This window comes from Semicossyphus pulcher, unplaced genomic scaffold (assembly GCF_022749685.1).
Source record: "Semicossyphus pulcher isolate SPU_LCO1_2020_fin unplaced genomic scaffold, fSemPul1.0.p SCAF_13, whole genome shotgun sequence".
NCBI classification, from domain to species: domain Eukaryota; kingdom Metazoa; phylum Chordata; class Actinopteri; order Labriformes; family Labridae; genus Semicossyphus; species Semicossyphus pulcher.
Genome location: NW_027211637.1, coordinates 7,787,437 through 7,811,075, shown reverse-complemented (window position 1 = coordinate 7,811,075; position 23,639 = coordinate 7,787,437). Strand labels below are relative to the sequence as shown.

Sequence of the window (23,639 nt, the reverse complement as noted above, 5' to 3'; positions counted from 1 at the left end):
AAGTGCCAAGTGATTCTGTGGTGGAAGTGTTGTGTATCCGTGTAGATGCACAGGTGCCTCAGTATTGCAGTTTTTTTGTGACCTGCAGTGTGTTACCTTGTTGCTCACTTGGCTGGCACCAACCTGAGACTTGTCCGGCTGCCAGGCAAACACTGGTTTCCTCCAGAGTGACTGTCAAGATTGTGTATCTATGAGTACGAGTGTCCATGTGAAATCCTCCTCTGCACTCTTCCCAGCTGGGTCCCTATCAGCAGCTGGCCTCATCGCAGTCTCAGGCTGAGATAATACACTGTCTTTGTCTCCTTAGTCAGTGAGAGGAGACCTGCAGAGAGCATCCGGACTCTAGCAGGTTCTGCAGCCAGTCTCCCTCTGTGCCTGTCAAAAATACAAGGTTATGAAATCCCACTATTGTACAGGTGAAGAACACCACATTTATGAAAATACTGACACTATTATTATTACAGTTTATTGCAAATGAAGGACAGCTGCCTTTGATCAGTCTTCATGAGCTGGGCCTCCTGCAGAACAGGCTGTGTTTGCTGGGAGAACAAGATGCTCTTTATTGTGCTACGTTGTAAATTTACATCTGCACATAAAATCTTTATTTATTCTAGGGTTTGGATTCTAAAGTTACAATCATAATCTAAATGATCAGAATAACTTAATTAATTCATCTTTACTCTTTAAAGCTGGGGGCTCTACGGCGGTGGAGCTGTTAGCGCTGTTGTCTCACAGCCAGAAGGTTCCTAGTTCGACCTCCAGTTCAGACGTAGTGGGCCTTTATGTGTGGACTTTTGTTCTCCCCGTCTATGCGTGGGTTCCCTCTCGCTTCCTCCAACAGTCCAAAGACATGCTCGTTAGGTTCATTGGTGACTCTAAATTGCCCGTAGGTGTGAATGTGAGCGTGCAAAGTGGTTTGTCTCTGTGTGTCAGCCCTGTGATTGACTGGTAAATAGTCCAGGGTGTACCGGCTTATCCGGCTTATTGATTTTATTAGATTCATTGACAGAAATATGATTTAAAGTAGAAACATAAAGAATATTAAAAGTATGTGCACCCAACGACGACCCCAGTGATGGCAGCAGGCTAAGCAAGTTAGCCCAGACGTCCCTCTCATACACACTTTTTAAAATATATGTATGCCTTATTCCTGAATGCATGATGGGACATTTTGGGCAATGTGAAAGATTCCTCTAAAGTAAATTAATTTTCAAATAAAAATAAATTGTTATCACAAAAAATATGAGCTAACAAATCCATAGTCTGCCAGCGTGCTGACTTCTACAAACAGTAGCTAACTGAGCTAGTTGGCTAACTTGATAATTGGCAGCCTAGGCATTGTAACCATCCATGTCTTTCATTTAGAAATGATCAAACTAGCCAATTTTAATTGTATTTATTTATTTTATTCAGCCTTTATTTAGACAGGTAATCGCATTGGGACACGTGGTCTCACTCTCAAGAGAGACCTGCCATTAGCAAGTAAGCTATTGCTAATCTGATAGAAGTTAGCGAACTATAAAGATAGGGTAAGGTATGGTAGACTTGGATACAACATAAAGTAGGTTTAGGGTTACCTTCAAGAACCAAGAAAGCAGGCTAATTTGAGAGCACACCAAACAGGGATGTTAGGACACGGCAAATAAGTAGAACAGAGTGAGAATCAGTCTGTCAATTGTCTGAGCATAGAACAGATTTGAGTTTGGTCAAATAAAAGGATTTAGCTGCTATAACCTTTTTTCTAGTTCTATAATTGTTCTTACAAAAAACGTTCTTCAAAAATCTGTCAAAAAGTAAAATGAAGGCTTCATGTTGAAAACATTTTGGAGAAGCACCAGCTGGCGCAGCAACTGCAGCCCAAATCCTCCAGATGGTCATGTAAAGCTATATGTTTTGTGCTGTTCTGATTTAATGTAAAGAACTGTTATATAAAGTAGACACGCTCATCTTTCTATCTTTTGGAAACCTTCCAAAACTCCACTGTGTAGGAGTGTTTTGCAGTGTTGTAAAGGTTTCCATGTAGACTCTATGGAGGGAGGATTAGAAACACCTGTTGTGGACAGACCGTAGATTGACAGCAGGACCCCTGGGTCTCCACTCTCCTCATACCCGTTTCCTCATAGCAACTCACAGAGACCAACCAGAGCCGTGCAGGAGAGGAGATTCAAGTGGAAATGTCTAACGGAATGTGAGAAGGCTGCTGCTGGTTGTCCTGAAAGTTTATAAGGTTTATTTTAACTCCCACACATAGCACGGCTATTCAGTCACACCAAGGCTCCAGAGCTGTGTCATCAAGCGGCAACCTCCAGGGCTAAAACATGAAGTGAGATAAAGTGCAGTTCCTCGAATGGCCACTTGAGGCTGGTTCCAAAAGTGAGTCCATTCATGTAGAGCCCCATGTGAAAATGCCCAACTTTTACAGAGGAAATAAACCTGTTAACCCCCCCCCCCCCCCAAAAAAAAGATGGCGACCGCAAACACTTATACAAGTCTGCGTGTCATAGACAATATCTCTTCACTCCATGGTTCAAATCCATCAGGAAGACTACACTATGACACAATATTCATCCATTCATTTTCAAGATGTTATCTTTCCAACTGTTCCTGCTCTTTGTTGCCCTCTATGTGACCTGCATGGGTTAGTTCCCAGACTTGGCCTGTAGCAGGGGCCTCTTGTCAGGTCAGTTTTTTGGGGCCCCTGCAGAGAGCAGAGCCTGTTAACATGTGGGGGTGCCTTCAGATAATCCACCACCCACTGGATGTTGTCTCAACATTGAATCGGCTCTTGATCAAGCAGTAGCTGTCTGGATGCAGGGGGCCAGTGTCCAGCTCAATAAGCCCTTTATACGCTGCAGCAGTCCCTGAACATAATGAGGCATATGTGACCACATGTTTCAAGAAAGTGTTTTTTCCATGAGTGTTCAACCATGACAAATACGACAAGTAACAAAAAACAAGCAGCTGATGCTGTGACTAGTAGTTAGTATAAATATTTATCTCATTTAAATGTTTCAATTTATTGTGCAATATAAGGTTTTTATTACTTCTTGTACTATTCTTATTATATTAGGCACTGTCTCTCGGCATTTAACCTCTATACACTTTATATTGTATGTTTCACTTTTATTTCAGTTATTTTATATTTTCTCATTTTTATACTTTAACTTTGGAGCAACCTGGCACAAGAATTTCCCTCAGGATTAATAAAGTTCTATTCTATTATTATAAATCATAAATTTTCCCTCAGACTACTTGCACCTGAGGGGTCCAAAAGAACATATTTAGTATCTTAAAATCAATCGATCTTATTGTCAAGAGACACGGCTTAAAAATATAAATACATATTTTTCTCCCCTATTAGCACAAGACCAGATTTTACACCAAAGCAAGGTGTTTACAATTGAAGAGGAGTCATAAAACCTCCTGTCTATCAACAAATACACGTGAGATTCTAAAGGGATTCAATTGTTGCAGTGATTCATCTATTTTTACAATTGTTTAAAATGAAATTCTTTCTGTACAGTCATTTAGTAAATGTTTTTTGCCACCATACAACCAGTCTTTTCAAAGAAATTGAGTGTTTTTTTTAAAATACTGCATTTTAAGTTCAAGGTATACTTACCTTAAATGCCTGATAGACTTTTCCATTTACTCTGTTATTATTTGAGGCAACAGAGTTTGAATCTGGGCCAGATGAAGAGTCAGAATCTGGTCCTAACAATTCAAAAACCTGTCTCAGGAGCAACTTAATGGAGTCGAACAGAGATGAACAGAGTCGGATACAACAGAGTTTATTATGCAGCAAGCAGCACATAAACCAGAGCAGAATTTCAGATTAAGATGACTTCTCTTGACTCTGCTTATATACATTCTTAGGACAAATCAGTCAAATCAAAGAGACCTCATGTGTTAACCTTATCTTGATGTACAGTATGCTTGAAGGTCACAGTTGCATAAGCCTCCAATCAACATACAAACACTTGCAAAGACATAAATACAACTTGTAGGTGTTATGGACGTGCAGGGGTGGCTCTATGAGATGGTATCCTCTTGCAAGAGTGGACACTAATGTACCTCCCTCAGCACCCCCGGAGTATATAAGTTATAATAGATACCCATGATATCCTTTTGGGACAAAGCACATTGAAGAATTTATTAAGAGTCACTGTTCAGGTTTTGTAACTGAATTCAGTTAAATCACAGAAAAGAGGTAAGACAGGACACACAATCTAAGCTCTTTAGTTTCCTCCAGTTTCACTTCCCGTCCTGGGGTCTTCCCTCCTCAGGAAGCGATAAGAGCTTTTGATGTTGTCTCTTTTTAGAACGGAAAGGAAGGTACTGATTTCAAATCAGCTTTATTTGTCAACACAAGCTTGTGAACGGACACTCTATTAAGTAATGATGTCACTTTCCACTGCTGTTTCCTGTTCATTGTAATTAATTTCCTGTCTCGTCCCCCTTCCAGTCCTGGCTGCTGCCGTCGGCCAGGAACCGGACCTCAGCCACGGCTGTGCCCATGGCAGCTGTTACCCAGCAACGGGGGACCTGCTGATTGGACGAGAGAAGAACCTGAAGGCCTCGTCCACATGCGGGATGCGGAGAAAAGAGCCCTACTGCATAGTCAGTCACCTGCAGGTCAGTGTGTGATATTGACTTTGAACACATCTGTGATATTGAGAAAAATATCAACTTTGAGGTGGACGTCAGGCCTTCTCCGTCCTTTCACTCTACCTGGGGTCCTGAGTTTCTCATTAACCCCTGAAGTTTGACAAAGTTACCTTGACTTTTTTGTTTGTTTTCCTGCAGGATGAGAAAAAGTGTTTCGACTGCGACTCTAGACGGCCGTATGACCCGGTGTACAACACTATCAATCATCGGATAGAGAACGTTATCACTGCCTTCAAACCTCATCGTAAAAAGTCCTGGTGGCAGTCTGAGAATGGTGAGGAGACTTTGTGTCACAATTGTTCTTAAATTACTAAAATAAATGGTTGTTAGATAATAAAAGAATGGCTATTACGATGATAGCTTCTCCTTTCATTTGACATGAAACAGCCTGTTTATGCTGCATTTCCCTGGTGCGGGTGGACGGAGTATGTCGCGGTGAAAATGTCACTGACTGTCCTTTTTGTAACATAATTCCTTACACCATGTTCTTTCACAATGTGTTACAGTGCCAGCTCTTATTTCACATCTGTACAGCCAACTGGTTGATGGTGGATTTCTGAAACTGTCAACATGTAATGCTTCTGTGAAACGCAGACTTATAGATGCTGTTTTGCCCGACTCAGCAGCCGTTAGATTAAATTCAACTTTACTGTCATAGCACACAGTAAGTACCAGCAGGGCCGCCCATAAGGGGGAGAAAGGGGAGACTTTCTGGTGCCCAGATGCTAGGGGGGCCCTTGAGGCAAGCAATAATTTTGTTCATACTCAATAAAAGCATTAATAACCAATTCTTAATTTGACAGAAATACTCGCCTTTACTTATTAAAATACCAAATATTAATATTTTCATTTCTGTTGCTTTAGTGAATGTAGCCTGTTTTTTGCCGTGCAAGTACCTGCACCTAAATTCGGATTCCAGCTGGCACAGACTTTTTACCCAAACAAAAATGTAAGGACCAACAAGTCAGCTCAGAAAGTTGCTCCTAGCCAGGCCTAAGAGACAAACTACAGCCAGGAGGCTAACGTTAACCTGACTGACCAGGAAGTAGTCAGAGCCAGTGGAGGCACCACCACGACCACGTCTTCCTCTGAGAAGGAAGATGAAGTGGAACATTTTGATAATAGCAAGACTTTCATTTTACTTTGACCCTAGAATTTCAACTCACTGTGACTTCTGTGAATAGAAATAATGCCTCTGTTTATGCAGCCCCTGTACCTTAGCAAGTACCTCTCCGTTTATATGTAAGTGATGTAGGAGAGAGCATGTTGACATAGTATGCTCACTCATTGATATAAATTAATTAAGTTTGTTGAGGGCCCATCCACCGGACCTTTTCAGGGGCCCAGCCTTTCCTTTGGGCGGAGTACCTGTACAATTAAATAGAGTTACAACCAGATACAGGAGCAAAGTAAAAATTGAGATACTGGACAGAGATGAACTAAGGTTTAGAATAAATAATAGAACTATTGTGATAGGAGGAGGGGAAGTAGCTGTAATACATAAAAAGTAAGTAAAACAATGTATGTTAAGTTAAGCAGCTATGATGTGTCAGGACATACCTATGATGTACATAGTTACATGTATATTAAAGCCCTATACATTTTAATCTCCATTCTATTTGAGTTTGGAAGTGCGTGTATAAAACTTGATTTTCTCAGCAAACTTATTGTTAAAGAAACACAGTGAGATTTTAGCTCTAAAGTCATAATCTGAAAGAAATAATTGAAATAAATGTCTGTTAAGTCACTATCTATCGCCGAATGAGGTAACAACAATAAACTGGAGCCAACCTTGGACGTCACACATGCAACACTGTCTGGATATCTGTGAAGTGTGCTCCCGCAATTACCGTTTATCGCCATAGGTGCTGCAAAGAGAACGAAACTGAAATCTTTGAGATTTTAACTTTAATTTCAACTGAACCTTTAATTAAACCTAAAGCATTAGCAAACAAGAAAGTGCTCAGAGTGTATGTTTTAAATAGGTCCTGTACCATGCCAAAGTTGGGTATGTGAAGAACTTGATATGGCCTCTACTTATAGGTGCTTTTATGTAGTTAAAACTATTAATGGTGGGAATGAAGGGCTATATAGAAAGACAAGGTAGTGGATATCTTGTAGACGAAAAAGGAAAAGGAAAAGCATTGACAAGAGATCCTAAAGGTTTGTGAAACTGCAGCTATAGAGAACTTTAAGTAGTACTTTTAGCAGTATTAAGTTTGCACACAAACACACTTACTCTCACACACACACAAATACACACACTGTGGGCAACATCCCCTGACCAGCGACAGATGGGCTTAATAACAGAGTAGGCCCGGCTCTGGCATCTCAACAGAGAGGGAAAGAGAAGCGGGATGACAGGGAGAGGAGAAAAGTAAAAGCTCTAATGGAAAAATTCGAGTGAAAGTTGAGTGAGTTAGTGAAGACAGGGAGAGGAAGACCAAGTTGAACTGATGTATTTTCCCCTACAACGACAAAGAGTGACTGTAGAGCTCCGTGCAGAGGCTCATTAAAGCTGTTTGTGAGCTGTGTTACTTAATGCAGAGCTGTTTATGACAGCACTGACCCAGAATAGAGCAGAGAGAAACAGAAGAAGAAGGGGGACAGGAAGTATGGAGACTATTTTTACTTCTGGTTGCTACTGCTCCTCCGAGGCATCTCTGTGGCATTTCCATGATGGTGGTGGCACAGTACGCCTGTTTGATATGGGTTACAGTGGTTTGATTGTGTGCACTTATTAATTTGAAAGGCAATTTCATGTGCTTGCATGCACACATGCTGGCATCATGAGGCACAATAAGTGAGAGAGGAACAAGTGAGGTTGTTTGTTGTGTGTGTCATTTCCATTACTAGTTAGTGGGAATGATTTGGCTCAGAAATACTGGACTAAATTTAAGGAATTATAGTTAACAGTCGAAAAAAAAGTGGCCCAAAGTATTATATAGTAAAAGTACCAGCCTCAAACATTAAAAAGACGTATTTATAGTGGTAGCTCTCTGCTAACGCTGAAGTCAGAGTAAGGGCCTAGTCCGGCTTTTCATTGACTCAGAACCTAAAGGATAACACGGAACATGAAGCCGCTTCACATTTTCAGTTTAGTTTATTTTTTAAATTAGTATTCCTTTATTTATTTATTTTTATGCCATTCATTTGTTTTCTTTTACAATTAATCTGCCACGTTTATTCCCACAGTGTAGAAACAGGAGAGGAGACAAGGTTCTTCATATTATGTGAACATTTTCTCTGCTCATAATTAATGCGAACATATCACTTGAATTTAGTGTAACAACACCAGTAGTTTAGTTAAGTCAACAACTGTTGGGCCAGAGTTTATATAGCTACTGTAGTTTACATCTGTGCTCCCCGGGCAGGGGGCACATTACAACACAAACAATACAAATTAACACATTTCACTGACAGTGTATTACATAAAAACAACATACATTAAAAGACACATTTGTACATTTTTTCGAACATAAATTCAATTAAATTCAATCCAAACAACTTTATTAATCCGACGTGAAGACAGTCACAGTCTTGATATAAGGATAAACACTCTATAAGAAATACAAAAACCTAAGGAGCATTTAGCAAACTAATTGCAGAGGGGATGAACGATTTTAAATAGCGATTCGTTTTACACGCAGATAAACTATAACGGCGTCCTGATGGCAACAGAGAAAATTCACTTAAAAAACATGTCCAGATGAAGCTAAAATACAGTTTGGAGGATCTGTTGGTTACTAAATGAATTAATATCTCTTTGTTTCACACCTATTATCTTTTTAAGATAAGTGAGACTGTTTCTGTCTTTAACTGTGAGGCTGTGAAACCAGCAGATAAAGAAAAACAAAGAAGACTGTCAATAAACGATTGATAAAAAACGACAGAGGATTACAGGTCTGACTGAGAAGAACGTTTTCTTTAAAGGTGAATTCTCTGTTGTCCTGAGTGTTCACATCAAATGTAGTATTTGTATGATGTTAGAATCTCCACATCATGAATGGTGCACTGCTGTGCTACAACTCGCTTATGTCTAAAATCTGTTCTTTGGTTTTAGACACTGAAATCCAAAATGTATCTAAAACCAAAGAACTGTTTTTTCATATAAAGAAGCTTTGATCATATGGAATATTAATTGATTATCATTATAGACCGTTGTTTATATTCACCTAATTAAAGCAGGGTTTGTATTTTCTCTCAAATAACATAAACACAACACAGAAGTATGACATATCTGGCCTAAAGATAATGCAAACAACTGCCCTTCTACTCATCCAGCAACATTAGCATAAAGGAAATGACTTACAACCACAACAATGAGTTTAAAGACGCTACAAGGCTCAGCTGAACTGAGGGGAGCTTTAATATGCAGGTGCACATAAAGATAGCATAGACAACAGACCTCAGCGAAGTAGCGTCATTACCTGCGAGTGGATTCCTCCATGGATGTGTGTAGGCTCATGTTATAATGCAAAACATGTAACTGAGTAGGCATCAAAACAAATCCTCCCTTATGAAAAAGCTGAGTTGTGGTTTGTCTTCAAATCACCAGTTTGAAAGTTATAAGGTACGACAGTGTTACATTACATTCATGTGCTGCAGCTTTTATGTGTGCTTTATGTATGTTTAAGTATACAGGATTGGGGAAATCCCCTTGGCTTTGTAGTGAGAGTGGTCCTTAGAGTAAGCAGGTCCTTCACAACATGTTGTGCCTCACAGCCTCAGGAGGAAGTGTACTGGCTCTTCCGACATGTGCTCTACATTTCTCCTGCCACTGACTGCTGATATTTTTCCTGTCAAGATGCCATTTCTTCTCAAGGCCAAAGAACAATTGCTACTTCGCTCACTGCAGCTTGTCATTATTCTCTGTCATCCATCTGAAAGGAAACTGAATGAAAACGATTGAGAGAAATTGATGACAAAGCTGCAAAACAAGCGCAAGCTGTTTATGAATCATTCATGCAAATTCACTGTGAAAGAGAGAGTGGGCTTTTGTAAACTTCTCTCTCTCTCTGTTTTTCTTCTAGGAAAGTCTGATGTTTTTATCCAGCTGGATCTGGAAGCAGAGTTTCATTTCACTCATCTCATTATGACCTTCAAGGTGAGCTCAAAGCTCCTGTTGTCTGATCTGGATTGACAAGTAGCTGATAAAAGTGGCTTATAGCTTCATTTGTGTCATACTTTTGTGATCTTCTCTTGCAGACTTTCCGTCCGGCAGCCATGCTGATTGAACGGTCCGCAGATTTTGGTCGGACCTGGCAGATCTATCGCTACTTCTCCCACGACTGCTCTATGGCCTTTCATGGAGTGTCTCAGGGTCCTTTACGCAACATCAATGATGTCATCTGTGAGTCCCGCTACTCTGACATCGAGCCGTCAACAGAGGGAGAGGTGAGTGATCTATTAAAGGAATAACATTAATGACAAAATGAAGTTAAACACTTTTATTTTAGTGAAAATAAATATGAAAGTTAAATAGAAATCATTCAATTTCCAAGTACATGTTTTTGGTGTAAAAAACAAAATCTTCAGTGCATATATTAAATACTTCTCAAGCACGCAGACCAGAAAGTTCAATGTAGATTCAGAATCATGCTCTATATATATCTGCATGTCTTATTATTAGTTCATGAGTATGGGATGTGTGTGTATAATATGTATGTCCTGGCCTAGGTCATCTACAGAGTGTTGGATCCATCCATCAGGATTCAGGATCCATACAGCCCGAGCATCCAGAGTAGGTCACACTCTTACTAACAGATTGGGGATCAAAACAGGGTCATATTGGACAACCCTAATACCTTGTTAGTATGGGATGCATGCTTTTTCCTGTGTCATAACTAATATTTTCTGCCTAAAGAGAACTTCAATGGAAAAAAAACTCTATCTAAGAAATAGAAGCTATAAAAGCACCTACATGTTTGCTCAGAGGTGTATCACTGTTGATACAGGTTGAAGATCTCTACAACAAGCTAGAGTTGTCAAACTAAGCTCTTTTTACAATCATCATCAAATACACCTCATAATATTGACAAAAGCAAAAGTCTATATATCCATATTTTTTCATTAGAAATCAGTAAATCCTGACTGACAGTGTTGGTACGTAAGTGTGATTGGTGCAGTGTCTGTGTTTCCTAACATTACTCTGTGTTCAAATCATGAAGTTATGTACCAGGTGCTGATGTTTCAGGGCTTCCTGTGTTAGTTAGTTTTGAAAGTTGTTAATATGCAGTCATTACATTTTGATCTAAGAACTGGAGACAGCTCATGCGAGCTAGACCCCTCTGACAAAAGCATGCAAATAGACCAACAACATACAGCTGTTAGTCTGCTGTCTGAAAGGGGTAAAAGGGGTGCTGGCTTAGCTCAGTCGTTAGAGCAGGCACCCGTATACAGAGGCAAAAAAATGAACTGCACTTCTATAGTGCTTTTCTAGTCTTCTGACCACTCAAAGCGCTTTTACAATACATGTCACATTCACCCTTTCACACTCACTCACACACTGATGGCATAGGCTGCTATCTCCAATCAGGATCTAATCGTTCATGTGGGAATTTATGGGGAGAAGTTTCAGTGTTCAGTGTCTTGCCCAAGGACTCTTCGCCATGTGACAGTCAGGGATCGAACCACCAACCCTCTGACTGGAGCACAACCAAGTCTACCACTGAGCCACAGCCGCTCTGCCGCAAAGTCATCGCCACATCAGCCGCTCGTTTGACTCTGATCTCGGCCCATTGGTGAATGTCATCCCCCACTCTCTCTTCTCCACGTTTCCTTTTATATCTTCACTTCACTATAAATAAGGGCAAAAAGCCAAAAACATACAGACATTTCTGGTGAAAATCAGTGCAGATGCCAGCAAGCTATCCTACTTTGCCCGCACTTTTCAAGTCGATTCCTTTCTTTCTTTTAACAGCCTATTCGTCCCAAAAGTTGAACGTTTAAAAGATCATATTCGTTTTATTGTGTGTTAAAACGGCACTTTACCAAAAGCATGTGGACTTGAATAGAATTGGCGCTTTAAAAGTCTAAGACATTTTCCAGTCAGTTACACACCACAGAAACTTACAGTGCATTGCTGGTCCTCAGGTGCCAGGCATCTGCCTAAGCAAGAGCCACCCAGAGGCTGAAGTTCCGATGCATTATTCACAAATATTCTATTATTCTCCTAAAAAAACATTTAAAAATATGCACAAAATCTGCTCTTCCATTATGGTGTATTTGTATCCTTTTCCTTTGCTAGCTTTAATCACATTTGTCACCATAAATCAAACTTGAGCTGACACACTCGGCTCTTGTTATCTGTCTGCGACACATTACGGACTGTAACAGGCCCTCTCTCTGGGGTGTGAAACATGGCCCTGCTGTGTGGAAGACATGGAGGGATGTGAAAAGCAGCTGTTTCACTCCCACACAGCCTCACTGTCCTAGCTCTCATGTTTGGACTGGCAGGACTTAAGAGTCGTTCCCAGAAACCCGAGCTTGGTTCCTAATGCTGCAGCAGAGATTGTCTTGTTCTGTTGCTAAATATCTCACTGTTCGTGGCCTATATGAAGACCCCCCCTCCCTCACAGCTGACCAATTCATATTTACTATCGGCTATTGTGCAACAGTGACATTCAAACAAAGTCTTTTTTGGAAGCTTCTTCATCAGGGTCCGAGCACAAATGGTGCGAGCACCCTATTGTTATTCTAAGGAGAAGACTTTGCCCAAATGAATCGCATTTTGGGGGGCCAATACATGCCCAAAACTTTTGTGGCATTTCCAGGGGTTATACTTAAAGGAACTCCTCCTAGGGCGTTATTCCGATCCAACTCCAATTTAGTGTGGGCCTAGAAGAGATTGAATGATGAAACGTTATCAAACTAGTGTACAAAACTCAAAATTTGATGTTTTCAGTCTTTGTCATGTACGTATATACTAGTAATAGGCAGCAAGCCTAGCGTTAACATGCATCATTATCTTAACTGGCGTTTACACTGTGCTGTCAGTGCTTGATGTTGTGACGAAATCACATGACATTTCAGAGCCATTTTCATTGTTCTGTATCTGATAATCGCGCCGTGGCTGCAGACAGGACTCCTCAGGACAGCTGAGGAGTAGAGAGTGGGGGATGACATGCGTCATATGATCGGCAGACTGGGAGTCGGGTCTGCGTCAAGGACGTTAGCCTTTTTATATAGGATGCCTGCTCTACCAACTGAGCTAAACCAGCGCCCCTTGCTGCTTTCAATTGTTTCTGCTTCACCTGAATCAGATTTTGTAATTTTGTCTAGCCTCACAGGTTAACCTTCCTCCCTGCAAATATTCTGCCTGTCTGATTAGCAGACCAAATTGCAGCCTTGATTGTAATCCTAACCATCTCAAATCTGAACTCTTAACTCGTTTAGCCTTTAAGGAATAAAACGCAGCCTCAGAGGAAGCATGTTAAGGACACTCAGTTGTGAACAAAATGTCCTAAAGACTTATTAGGTGTTCTAGAGCCTTAAGGACCCCTCTGTTTGTTGTATATACGATATGATTCTATGATAGTTGTTAAAGCACCATTTAGAGAGACATTTTAGCCCCTACTTCCCAGCATAAGAGGAACCTTTATTGATGTACCGTTCAGTGATTGGTCCAAACGTAAGAGTACGTTGACTGATTGAAGTCATGAACCAGTGCTGCACCAGCATCTGTCATCTTTAAGTGGGGCCTTAAAGGGTGGACCAAAACATACGGGGTCAAATGGATCTATTTTCAAGTTAGGATACATTTATTTAAGGGTAAATACAAATCCCTTTTTTTTGTTTTAAAGAAATGAGTCCAGTTGTAAGTCTCCTCTTCTTTTCATTGGTGGATTGTGTGTGAATGATCGTGGTAGAAAAGTTTTAAAGAATCCTCACAAGTTGTCGGAGGTTCACAGATCTGTTTCCATTAAGATGATGATAGATGATTTGAATATGTGTGTGTGGGTGTTTGTGTGTGTGTGTGTTGAGGAGTACTGCTGAACAGCTGGACTGTATCAGTGGGGGATGTTGTGACCACGGTTATTCCGGCAGATTGACAGGGTGGAAAGACAGACTAACCTCTCTGGAGAGGGGTTATCTTTCCCCCTATTAGTAATTTTCTCCAAAATAGTTGAAGAGGATAAAGGGGCAGGATGTAGGGGTAACCATTTCAGCAGGACATTCCATTGTTATCCATCATCTTCGGTTTTCCATTATAGTGCACTTTAAACTCAGGATACACACGTGACATTTGGATGGTGTCTGGCTTTTATAATTCCCTTATTGTAAGTTGCAGGTTGACATTTTGCTCGGGTGTTCGTGTTATAATGAAGGTATAAGCAGAGCATTTGTGAGGTGTGAGGTTATAATGGCTGCTTCTAAATGATTTGATGTACATAATTAGACGATAGCCACACTGCCTGAACCATTGCTAATCTGCCTTTGTGAGTATGTTAACAAATTCCATATTCATCCATACTTAGATAAAGAAGAATTAGATTGACAAAGATCATATGGGTAAACAAAACATGCAACTTTTATTGACATGAAATGTAGCGAAGGGCTGAGGCTTGGAGTCGAACATGGGGCCTCTGCAGTAAGGACGGTAAGGGTGCATGGTGAGCTACCAGGGAGCCTCGCTATCACTATACCCACTAAATATCAGCCTGTTAGCATTTGACTCAAAGCATCATCGTCGTCCTTCTTCCCTCTCTTCAAGACACTGCGAACACCCGCTACCTCTCCAGGGCCACAAACATTGGTAATGACCACTTTCACCCTGGACACCACCTGTTTGACCCTCTGCCCTCAGGCAGGCACTGCAGGTCACTGAAGCCCGGACTACCAGACTCATAAACATTTTCCCCCCAAAGCCATTCACACTCTCAATCAACATCCAAAATGAACAGCTATATTACACTCCCAAAACAAATCCCTCACATCAATAGCTAACTGGAACTGAACATAACTTCTGTGGACTGTGCAATTTACCCACTTAAACTTATTTATATATCTCAGCAGCTTGATTCTGGCACTTTACCTTGTAATTTATTTATATGTTCAGTGTGATGAAGTGATTTTTACATTAATGTGTTTCTTTTATAGAGTGTTCGTGGAGTCTTTTTAACCTTATTCACCAACCAGGAGTGGCACTCTTAATCTTGTTGTATCCTGTCATACAATTCAATTCAATCAATCAATCAATTGCAATATCTAAATGCAACCTTATTAAGCTGGGAGCATGGCTGGAGACAGAGTTACACGTTATCTATGAACCAGTCGGCTCTTAAAGTCAGTCTCATATCAATACTCAAATGCCCATAAGGATATTCAAGGTTATTGGTAATGGTTATCATAGTTCCTGGGTATACTCGTCATGAAGAGATCCTTTCTTATAGCTATTCCAATGTAAAAGATGGGAGGCAAATTTCTATCTATACAGTTTAAGTGCAAAATGACCCTTTTGTGCTTCCATAGACAGTGTGTGCTGAGATAGTAACACAAACCTGGTTCTAAAAAGAGGTCCCCATTTAAACCCTGTTTGTTACTGCTAGGTTGACTAAATAAAAATAGTTGTGTTTTGTAAAGATGGTTCAAATATTTGATGTTGACCTGGTGAAATTGCTTATTTGTGGGAATCATATCCTCACGCTGTTTAACCCTGTTTAAGTTCAGTGTAATCACAAGTTTACCAAAAACTCAGAGGACTAACTAATCCTCCGACCATCGCAGATCATTAGCTGTTGTTCACCCATAATCCTTTGCCACACACATGGCTCTGTCATGCTCTGCTGGCCTTGACTTCCTCTTCTTGCTTGGGCAAAAAGGCTTTTGTGAAATGTGAGTGTGAATGTGTGAGTGTGTTTGTTTTGTATTTCATTCCCACGATCTATTATGAGACTGTTAACCTCATATAACAGAAAACTTAACTACAGTGTCCTCGTTACAAGAAGTTTTACTCCTCCCACATTCATTCTCTTTATGCCCTCTCCTCAACAGACCAGCTGAAGATCACCAACCTGAGAGTGAACTTCACAAAGCTTCACACACTGGGAGACAACTTGTTGGACCCCAGAGCTGAAATCAAAGAAAAGTATTACTACGCCATATATGAGCTTGTCGTACGTGGAAACTGCTTCTGCTACGGCCACGCCTCCGAGTGCGCCCCAATCGATGGCATTAGAGATGATATAGAAGGAATGGTGAGCTTCAGTTTTGAGAAGAAGTTTTGTTCCTCTCGTTAACTCTGATCATTTAAAAGCCTTAACTCCCCCTCTCATCTCTTTTTCAGGTTCATGGCAGGTGTGTGTGTAACCACAACACCAAGGGTTTGAACTGCGAGCAGTGTGATGACTTCTACAACGACCTGCCCTGGAGACCAGCCGAGGGACGCAACACCAACGCCTGCAAGAGTGAGTACAGAGGAGGACGCAGAGAAGAAATTAACATATATTCATGTATCGTTACATATACTGCAACAATACATGAACAATGACTTACAAGTTTGACATGATTGTCTTTTTCTCCAGAGTGTAACTGTAATAGCCACTCATCTGTGTGCCACTTTGACATGGCGGTGTATTTGGCCACTGGAAATGCCAGCGGAGGAGTGTGTGACGACTGTCAGCACAACACCATGGGACGCAACTGTGAGATGTGCAAACCTTTCTACTACAAAGACCCCGTAAAGGATATCAGGGACCCTCGAGTTTGTATAGGTGAGTGTGGATTAATGTTCCCTATCAAGCTACTGCATTAGGTGAAAGGCACCACGACAGGAAGGAAGTTAGTTTAGTTCGGCTGATTTGGTCCACTTATCAACAAGGGAACTGCAGCGGTCAGTATATGCCACACAGCTTATTGAAGTAATTAAGGTACTTTAAAGTCTTAGCGTCTGATTGAGGCAATTTGCCTTTCAATACGTACACGCTCATTACTGGATCAAATCAGACACACTGAAAGGAAACACATATTTCTAGATTTTTGAGTGACTTAAACTTTCTGAAGATTTCTTTCTCCCTGATGTCTAATGCAAATAAATTCCATTAACCAGCCTATAAATTGATGCAAAAGTTTGTCTTGACCACTGCAGAACCTTAATGTATGAAAGAAATCATGTGAACACTGTTAACATTGCAAACAGAAACTTCTAATAGCTACTAATTTTTCTAATTTGGCATACTTTTAATCATCCAAATTGCACATTTGGTAATGTAATGTAACCAACAGATATAGGTAAAAAAAAAAAACATGTTAATATCTACCACCAATTTGAACTTACTGACAATGTGTTTTGGCTTATAAAGCATTTCAACCTTTTCAGACTGAGGATTAAAGCTTAAAACTTAAAAGCTTATTATTTTTCGAAGAATATACAAATCCGATTAGAGATAATTAGCGATTACACAAGGTTACATGAAGAAAATCAGTGCTATAAAACATTCATTCAGCATTAGCAAGGACACCACCATCAACAGGATGCAATAATAATTTGTTGATGAATGAGATTGATGATAATGATGCTTGGGCGTGGAGAGGTCGAAGTTTTGAAGTTAAATGGTAAATGGACTGTACTTATATAGTGCTTTCCTAGTCTTTGCGACCACTCAAAGCTGCTTTTACACTACATGTCACATTCACCCATTCACACACACATTCATACACTGATGGCAGAGGCTGCTACGTAAAATGCCCAACTGTCAACCAGTTATCACATTCATACCCGTTGGCTATGGGAGCCATTTGGGGTTCAGTGTCTTGCCCAAGGACACTTCAATATGTAGCCTGAGGGAGCTGGGATCGAACCTCCGACCTTCCGATTGAAAGACAACCGACTCTACCACTGAGCCACAGCCACCCCTGTTGTGGTTAGCGTTTTGGGGAAGCTTCACTGGAGATCCGCTGTAGCATCTGGGCACGACGAACCCCCTCAGGGCCCGTCAGATGGGAGGACAGAAAGAAACAGAAACAGCAGGGATGGGTGGGAGCGGTGCAGAATGCAAGAGCCAAAGAGGAGGAGAGAGGTTGGTTTGAATTGTGGTGTGGTCCTGCTCCCTGAAACGTTGCTATTTAGCATAAATTGTCATTTCAAACTAAAGTTTGACAAAATTACTGCTAACTGGCAGAGAGTTCGATGAGGAGAATATTTCGTGTGCATCCACGGTGAAGCTACAACCAGCTGCTAATTATCATAGCATTGCACATAAACTGGAAACAGCTAGCCAGATGGCTAGCTAGAAAGTGATTAAACTACCTGAGGCTACACATATATTGCATATTCGAGGCACTGACATGCGTTTGGGAGGATTTGATGAAACATGTAGGAGAAGAGTCTGAGCAAAAATCTGGATGTGTCCTCTATAGACAACCACTTAGCCAGGTTCTTCTGCAAGTTGCAGTAATAGCAAAACTGGTTTATATCTGGCCACATGGTGGTGACATTGGTGACATGTTTGAATATGTTGACTTCAAGTCCATGAGGTCACGTGTACCAAGTATGATTCCTCAAGCATTGTTAGCATGGGATATATTTACACTTTTATCCATATGCCTATTGATAGTTTTAAAGGCCAGATACTATATTTACTGCATAATTGTGGCAGTAATCACACTGATAATGTGGAAGATGCAGATGTTTGAGTGTCTTTCTGTGTTCTAAATGTTCATTTTATTTCTTGATTGTTTTATTTCATTCTTTCATTAGGACTCCCATTAAAGCTTAATCCCATCTAAATCTATTCTTTGTCTGGTCCAGTCAAACACACACATTAATCACATTAAAATCACATTAAACACAACATAAGAGCATTATATAACGCACAAAACCAGTCAAACTAAACTAAGTGTAGATACGCATGATTATGTTTAACTTCTCATACATTATAACTCATCTTGCTCCTGTCTCTTCCCTAGCTTGTGACTGTGACCCAGATGGTTCCCAGAATGGAGGAATGTGCGACAGCCACACCGACCCTTCCCTCGGCATGGTGGGGGGTCAGTGCCGCTGCAAAGCAAATGTGGAGGGGCCGCGATGTGACAAGTGTAAGACCGGCTACTTTGGCCTGAGTGCTGACAGCCTTCAGGGATGCCAGCGTGAGTACACTCTGTTATAACTCACACAAACAAAGAAGTGTTTAAATGGCCCACTTTGTCCCTTTTGAGATGAGAGTGGTTGGTTGCCCATAAGCGAGGAATTAGCTTTATTATTAGCTTTGATTGTTGTCTGCAGGTTACTATCAGGCTGCAAATGCCTCCCAACTATCTTTACCAAGCCTGCTTTACAATATGATACCTTTTCTCTTCACCAAAGTATGCTTTGTACTGCGAATTCGCCCCAGATGTCTGCATAATGACACATTTAAATAGGCACAAACAGCACCGGAGCACAGAGACGCTGTTTGCTCTGCAGTGCACTTTGGGGTGCATTCAACCCTCTGCGTGTGCTTCGAGAGGCTTTTTGTATAATTTGCGCGGGTTTAGCGGGCGCAAAAGCCGTGCAATCCTTTAGTGAATTCCACCCTAAATCTTTTTCTGGCTTACTAAAAAAGCATGTACGTTTGGATATTATAACCTTACCACAGAGGATAGGACAGACTGTCTGCTGTCTGAGAGGTGAAACCCAGGGCAAGAAAAGTGACTTGCTACTTTTCATAAAGGTAAACGAGTCAGGTCCAGATGGGAGGAGCCTGTGTGACAGTAATGTTGGCTTGTCTTTGATTAATGCATTTATCAAATTAAACACCTGCTCTTCCATGCGCTGCAGTAACTGATTAACTATCTGTGAGAAACCTCATCAATTTCACCGTGTACTGTGTGCCACCAGCTTGCCGCTGTGATCACAGGGGAACAGTGTCGAGTAACTCCCAGTGTGACCCGGTCAGTGGAGACTGCTTCTGCAAACGTCTTGTCACTGGTCGCAGCTGTGACCAATGTTTGGTAAGAGTGAAAAAAAAACAACTCTATATCTGTCATTGTCTTTTCTTTCTCAGTCTTTCTCTTCTTGAATGGAGGTATTGAGTTGCAGTGAGTTACTCCATGGGCCTGGTTACTTCCTTTTTTCCCTTTTCACTTCTAAATTTGTGCTACTAATCTTCTTCACTCTGTTTCTTTCTAATATTTTCCTCCCACCCTGCTGGTTATCAGCTTCCTGTTATAATTCAGCCCCTTGTCCCAAACCTACTCAGCCAGGAATAGTGTAGGCAGGAATGTGAGCCCCTGCCTTGGCACCAGGTCTAATTTTAGTCCAGGGATTTGAGGCTTGTCCGGTAGGTGTGGGTTACAGCCGGCCTAAAATGGTCAGGGGCCTGGACCTGCTCCGAAAGTAGAGGCTGTCTTCTGATAAGCACTTTGAAGCCTGATTTTAGTAACAATAGTGTAATGTCAACTTTGGACAGATAAGAAGCCGACCTTTACTGTGGTGATTAAAACAAAAAGTCCACTTCAACATGAAAACAGGCTGCTTCACAGAAGAGTACAAGTTAATGTCATTTCTTCCTGTTAGTTTTCCTTTGTAACTTTCCAAAAATAGCCATAAAGTCTGTCAGACTACCAATACAAACAGGCTCATACCAGTATTTCTTTGGCTGAATGGATGATGAGTTCTATTCACAAACTTGAACTGACCAGTATTAAATTCACCAGATTCTTATATAACACTAGGAGAGAAACCACTCAATTTACCAAAGTACAAATTCTTCAGCCAAAACATACTGAGCCTAAAATTGAAACTGCTGACTGCAAAGTATGCACACTGTCAAGTCAGCTGTTTTTAAACAGTAGAAGAGTGTCGATTGACAGGAAATTAACAGCAATGATATGCCCTAAAGCTCTGAATGTTGTTTTACTGGATAGAGTGGAAGTTCCCCTCTTCCCCTCTAATAGCATGAAGAGTGATGCATCATGTCTGTCTGGGGCTAACTGTTCAGCTGTCTGTCTGTGTAGTGGTTAATCTGTCCTCTTCTGTTTCTGTCTGTCAATCACGCCGCCCTCTGTCTGTCCTTCTGTATTTGCAGCCTGAGCACTGGGCTCTGAGCCACGACCTGAACGGCTGCAGAGGCTGCGAGTGTGATATCGGAGGAGCCCTGGACAACCAGTGAGTGACGCTGTAGCTTCAAAGTAGAGTCAAAGGTTATACATGAAGTATGAGGCTGCTGGACCTCTTTGGTCCTGATTTGGTCTGATCTGTTGTCATGGAAATGTTCACAGACATTCATTCTCTATAGGCTCCTTACTTTGGTGTTCCCCTGACCTCTAGCTCCACCATGAGGCTCTCTTTGTTTTGAGGATAAGTTCTTATCAAGTATAGAATGCATTGCCATGACATTTTGTATATTAATGTTCCTCTTATGATGAATTAAAACTGTTTTGGTAATCTCATAACCTTATTTTTCAGATTACATCAAGTTTCAACATTTTAATTTGTCCAAAACAAATGGTTCATGATGAAATACCTTCAAAACTAACCACATTTCTCTATAAAGGCCCAAATCTGTTGTTTTTTTCATGACAGTGTGAAATGCACAAATAACATGGAGTCAGATCTTTTCAAATGTGGTCCTAAATCAGATGCAGGTCAGATTTTTTTGCAGTGCGACCTGAGTCTGAACTTTTACGTCACTATCGATTGGCATTCGTCACAATTCAGTGCTGGCGGGAGTCAAACTGTGAATATAAACACACCTCCGTACTGAAGTAGCAGCCATTGCTCCACAAAAAGCTAATAATTAGAAATTGGGCTCTCTTTGTCCTCTTTGTCGTCTTCGTTGCTGTTGAATTTGCTGGCTTCCACAGCACATCAATTTATACATGAAACCGTAAACGCTGACTTCTATGGCTCATGTTTACATATGACAGCATGCTGTGCGTAGTCTTTGTAATAACAAAGACTCGGTTCAGGACCGTGACCAGTTCACACTTGCAATCTGATATTGGCCTTATTTTAAAAATAATGTGAACAGCCAAAGAAAAAAATGGTATCTAAGATAAAAAAGAATTGAGCACTATGGCTTACAGTGTGAACGTAGCCTAAGCCTCAGCTGTAGTGCGAGTTTAGTGCTTTATATCATGTTGGTTATGCTACCATGCAAACTAAGATGGTGGACATGGTTAACATTAAACCTGCTGAACATCAACATTTTAGTATTATCATTTTGTGTATTTAAAGCTGCTTTGAGGAACTTTTGGTTTGTGTTGTTTTTGGCGCCCCCTGTGGATGAAGCTGACCTCTTATTTCTTTGCTGATTTTGTCCTGTACATGCTTAAGTGGTGGTTTTTAACAAAAAATATCATCCTGCTTTCTTTAACAGTCATATGTATCACTCAGTTTAGTTTTTTTCCCTGGAAAATGTAAACAAAGGCAGCATGCAGTTAATCGCTTCATCTGACACCTTCCCCCCACCAGTGGTTTCAGGCAGTAAATATAACTATATGGAAATTAATCAATCTTGTCGCTGATAGTCTGGTTTGCTTTTGTAGGTCATACAGAGTCATCAGAATTAATTTCAGACTGTTTCATAACCATCAAAAAACTCCTCACAGGAGCTTTAAATATGCTAATGTTAGCATCAACACAAAGTACTGCTCTGCTAAGTATAAGCTAACAATGAGCTAGCATGGCTGATGAAACTTTGTTAGCGTGTTTTGTTTTAAGGAAGAAAGATTAAAGCCAGATTTTTTCTAACTTCAATGCCAGAGGAGCATAACTGTAAAAATTTAATTATTAGTAATATGTTTTTTTCATATGACTGATTAAAGGCTAAATACTCAATATACCTAAGGCAGCTCATATCACTTATATCAGTAAAATAACAAATAGCAAATAAATAAGTTGCTTATGTCTTCTCTTTGTAGCTGCTCCATGGAGAGCGGTCAGTGTCGCTGCCGCGGTCACATGACAGGGCGCCAGTGCACACAGGTGGAGTCTGGGTACTTCTTCATGGCTCAGGATCACTTCCTTTATGAGGCTGAGCTGGCTAAAATGGGACAGGTGAGCCCACTCGTACTCCGGCACACAAAGCGTTTCTGTGGCCTTAGTCAGGAAATATATATTTTTAATATATGTGAATATTTAATATATCCTCAGGGCTGTACACTGGAGACCAGGGAGCACCAGCTGGGTCGCCCCGCCACATGGACGGGCATTGGCTTTGCTCGGGTGCCTGAAGGTGGCACCCTGGAGTTTGTCATCAGTGACATCCCATACTCTATGGAATATGACCTGCTTATCCGCTATGAGTCACAGGTCTGTACGTTTGTACACATGCATTTAGAATCTCTGCTGGTAATAGGCAAAATAAAATGCTTAAAGTTAAGGTTTAAAAAATGTGTAAAATACAAATGTTTTCTGTCATTCTTTAAGTAAAATAAGCAATCAGCAATAAGCAAACTTTTTACATTTTGGTTTGTGTGGATTTTACGTGAAAAGAACATGTTCATTTGTAATTAAGAGGTCGCTGTTAGGCAGCTGTTGTTACCTTTAGAGAACCATGTTAGCTATTCCCCCCTGTGTCCAGTCTTTATGCTAAGCTAAGCTAGCTTTATACTGGCTCAAGCTTCTAAACTGACATACAGATAGGTGAGAGGTATCAATCTTTTGCTCTGCAAGTAGATAAATAAGTGTATTTGTTAAAATATCCCTTCAAATATGTGCAGCCTTACCTGTAGAGACAAACCTCCACTGAATATCATCGCTATGGGGAATGCTGGTGGTCTTGTGTGTTTCTGCACTTTTTCTAGAAGTCATGCACATGTATCAATTGAAGCTTTAGACATCACCTTTTCATGCACTCATATTTCATAATCAGAAATACATAACTGCATATTAAATATGTGTGAATAACTCTACATAGATGCCTAGAGACTGGGAGGAGGTTCGGATAACAGTGGTCCGTCCAGGGCTGATTCCTACCAGCAGTCCCTGTGGAAACACCATCCCAGATGATGATAGAATCACTGTCTCCCTGCCTGCTGGAGCCAGG

General features: G+C 40.8%; 1 protein-coding gene across 1 annotated transcript in view; it reads left to right on the top strand.

Annotated features, from left to right (window-relative positions):
* Positions 1-4,446: 4,446 nt before the first annotated feature.
* Positions 4,447-23,639, top strand: part of lamb2 (laminin, beta 2 (laminin S)) — a gene marked incomplete at its 5' end in the record, with an annotated part of 34,093 nt that continues 14,900 nt past the window's right edge. Inside the window, 14 exons of the mRNA XM_069659682.1 lie at positions 4,447-4,635; positions 4,807-4,942; positions 9,702-9,775; positions 9,877-10,065; positions 10,348-10,411; positions 15,664-15,866; positions 15,956-16,076; positions 16,194-16,382; positions 18,577-18,756; positions 19,487-19,599; positions 20,676-20,755; positions 22,513-22,648; positions 22,745-22,903; positions 23,511-23,638. Coding sequence (XP_069515783.1) covers positions 4,447-4,635; positions 4,807-4,942; positions 9,702-9,775; positions 9,877-10,065; positions 10,348-10,411; positions 15,664-15,866; positions 15,956-16,076; positions 16,194-16,382; positions 18,577-18,756; positions 19,487-19,599; positions 20,676-20,755; positions 22,513-22,648; positions 22,745-22,903; positions 23,511-23,638 — 1,961 coding nt within the window. The remainder of the gene's footprint in view (positions 4,636-4,806; positions 4,943-9,701; positions 9,776-9,876; positions 10,066-10,347; positions 10,412-15,663; positions 15,867-15,955; positions 16,077-16,193; positions 16,383-18,576; positions 18,757-19,486; positions 19,600-20,675; positions 20,756-22,512; positions 22,649-22,744; positions 22,904-23,510; position 23,639) is intronic.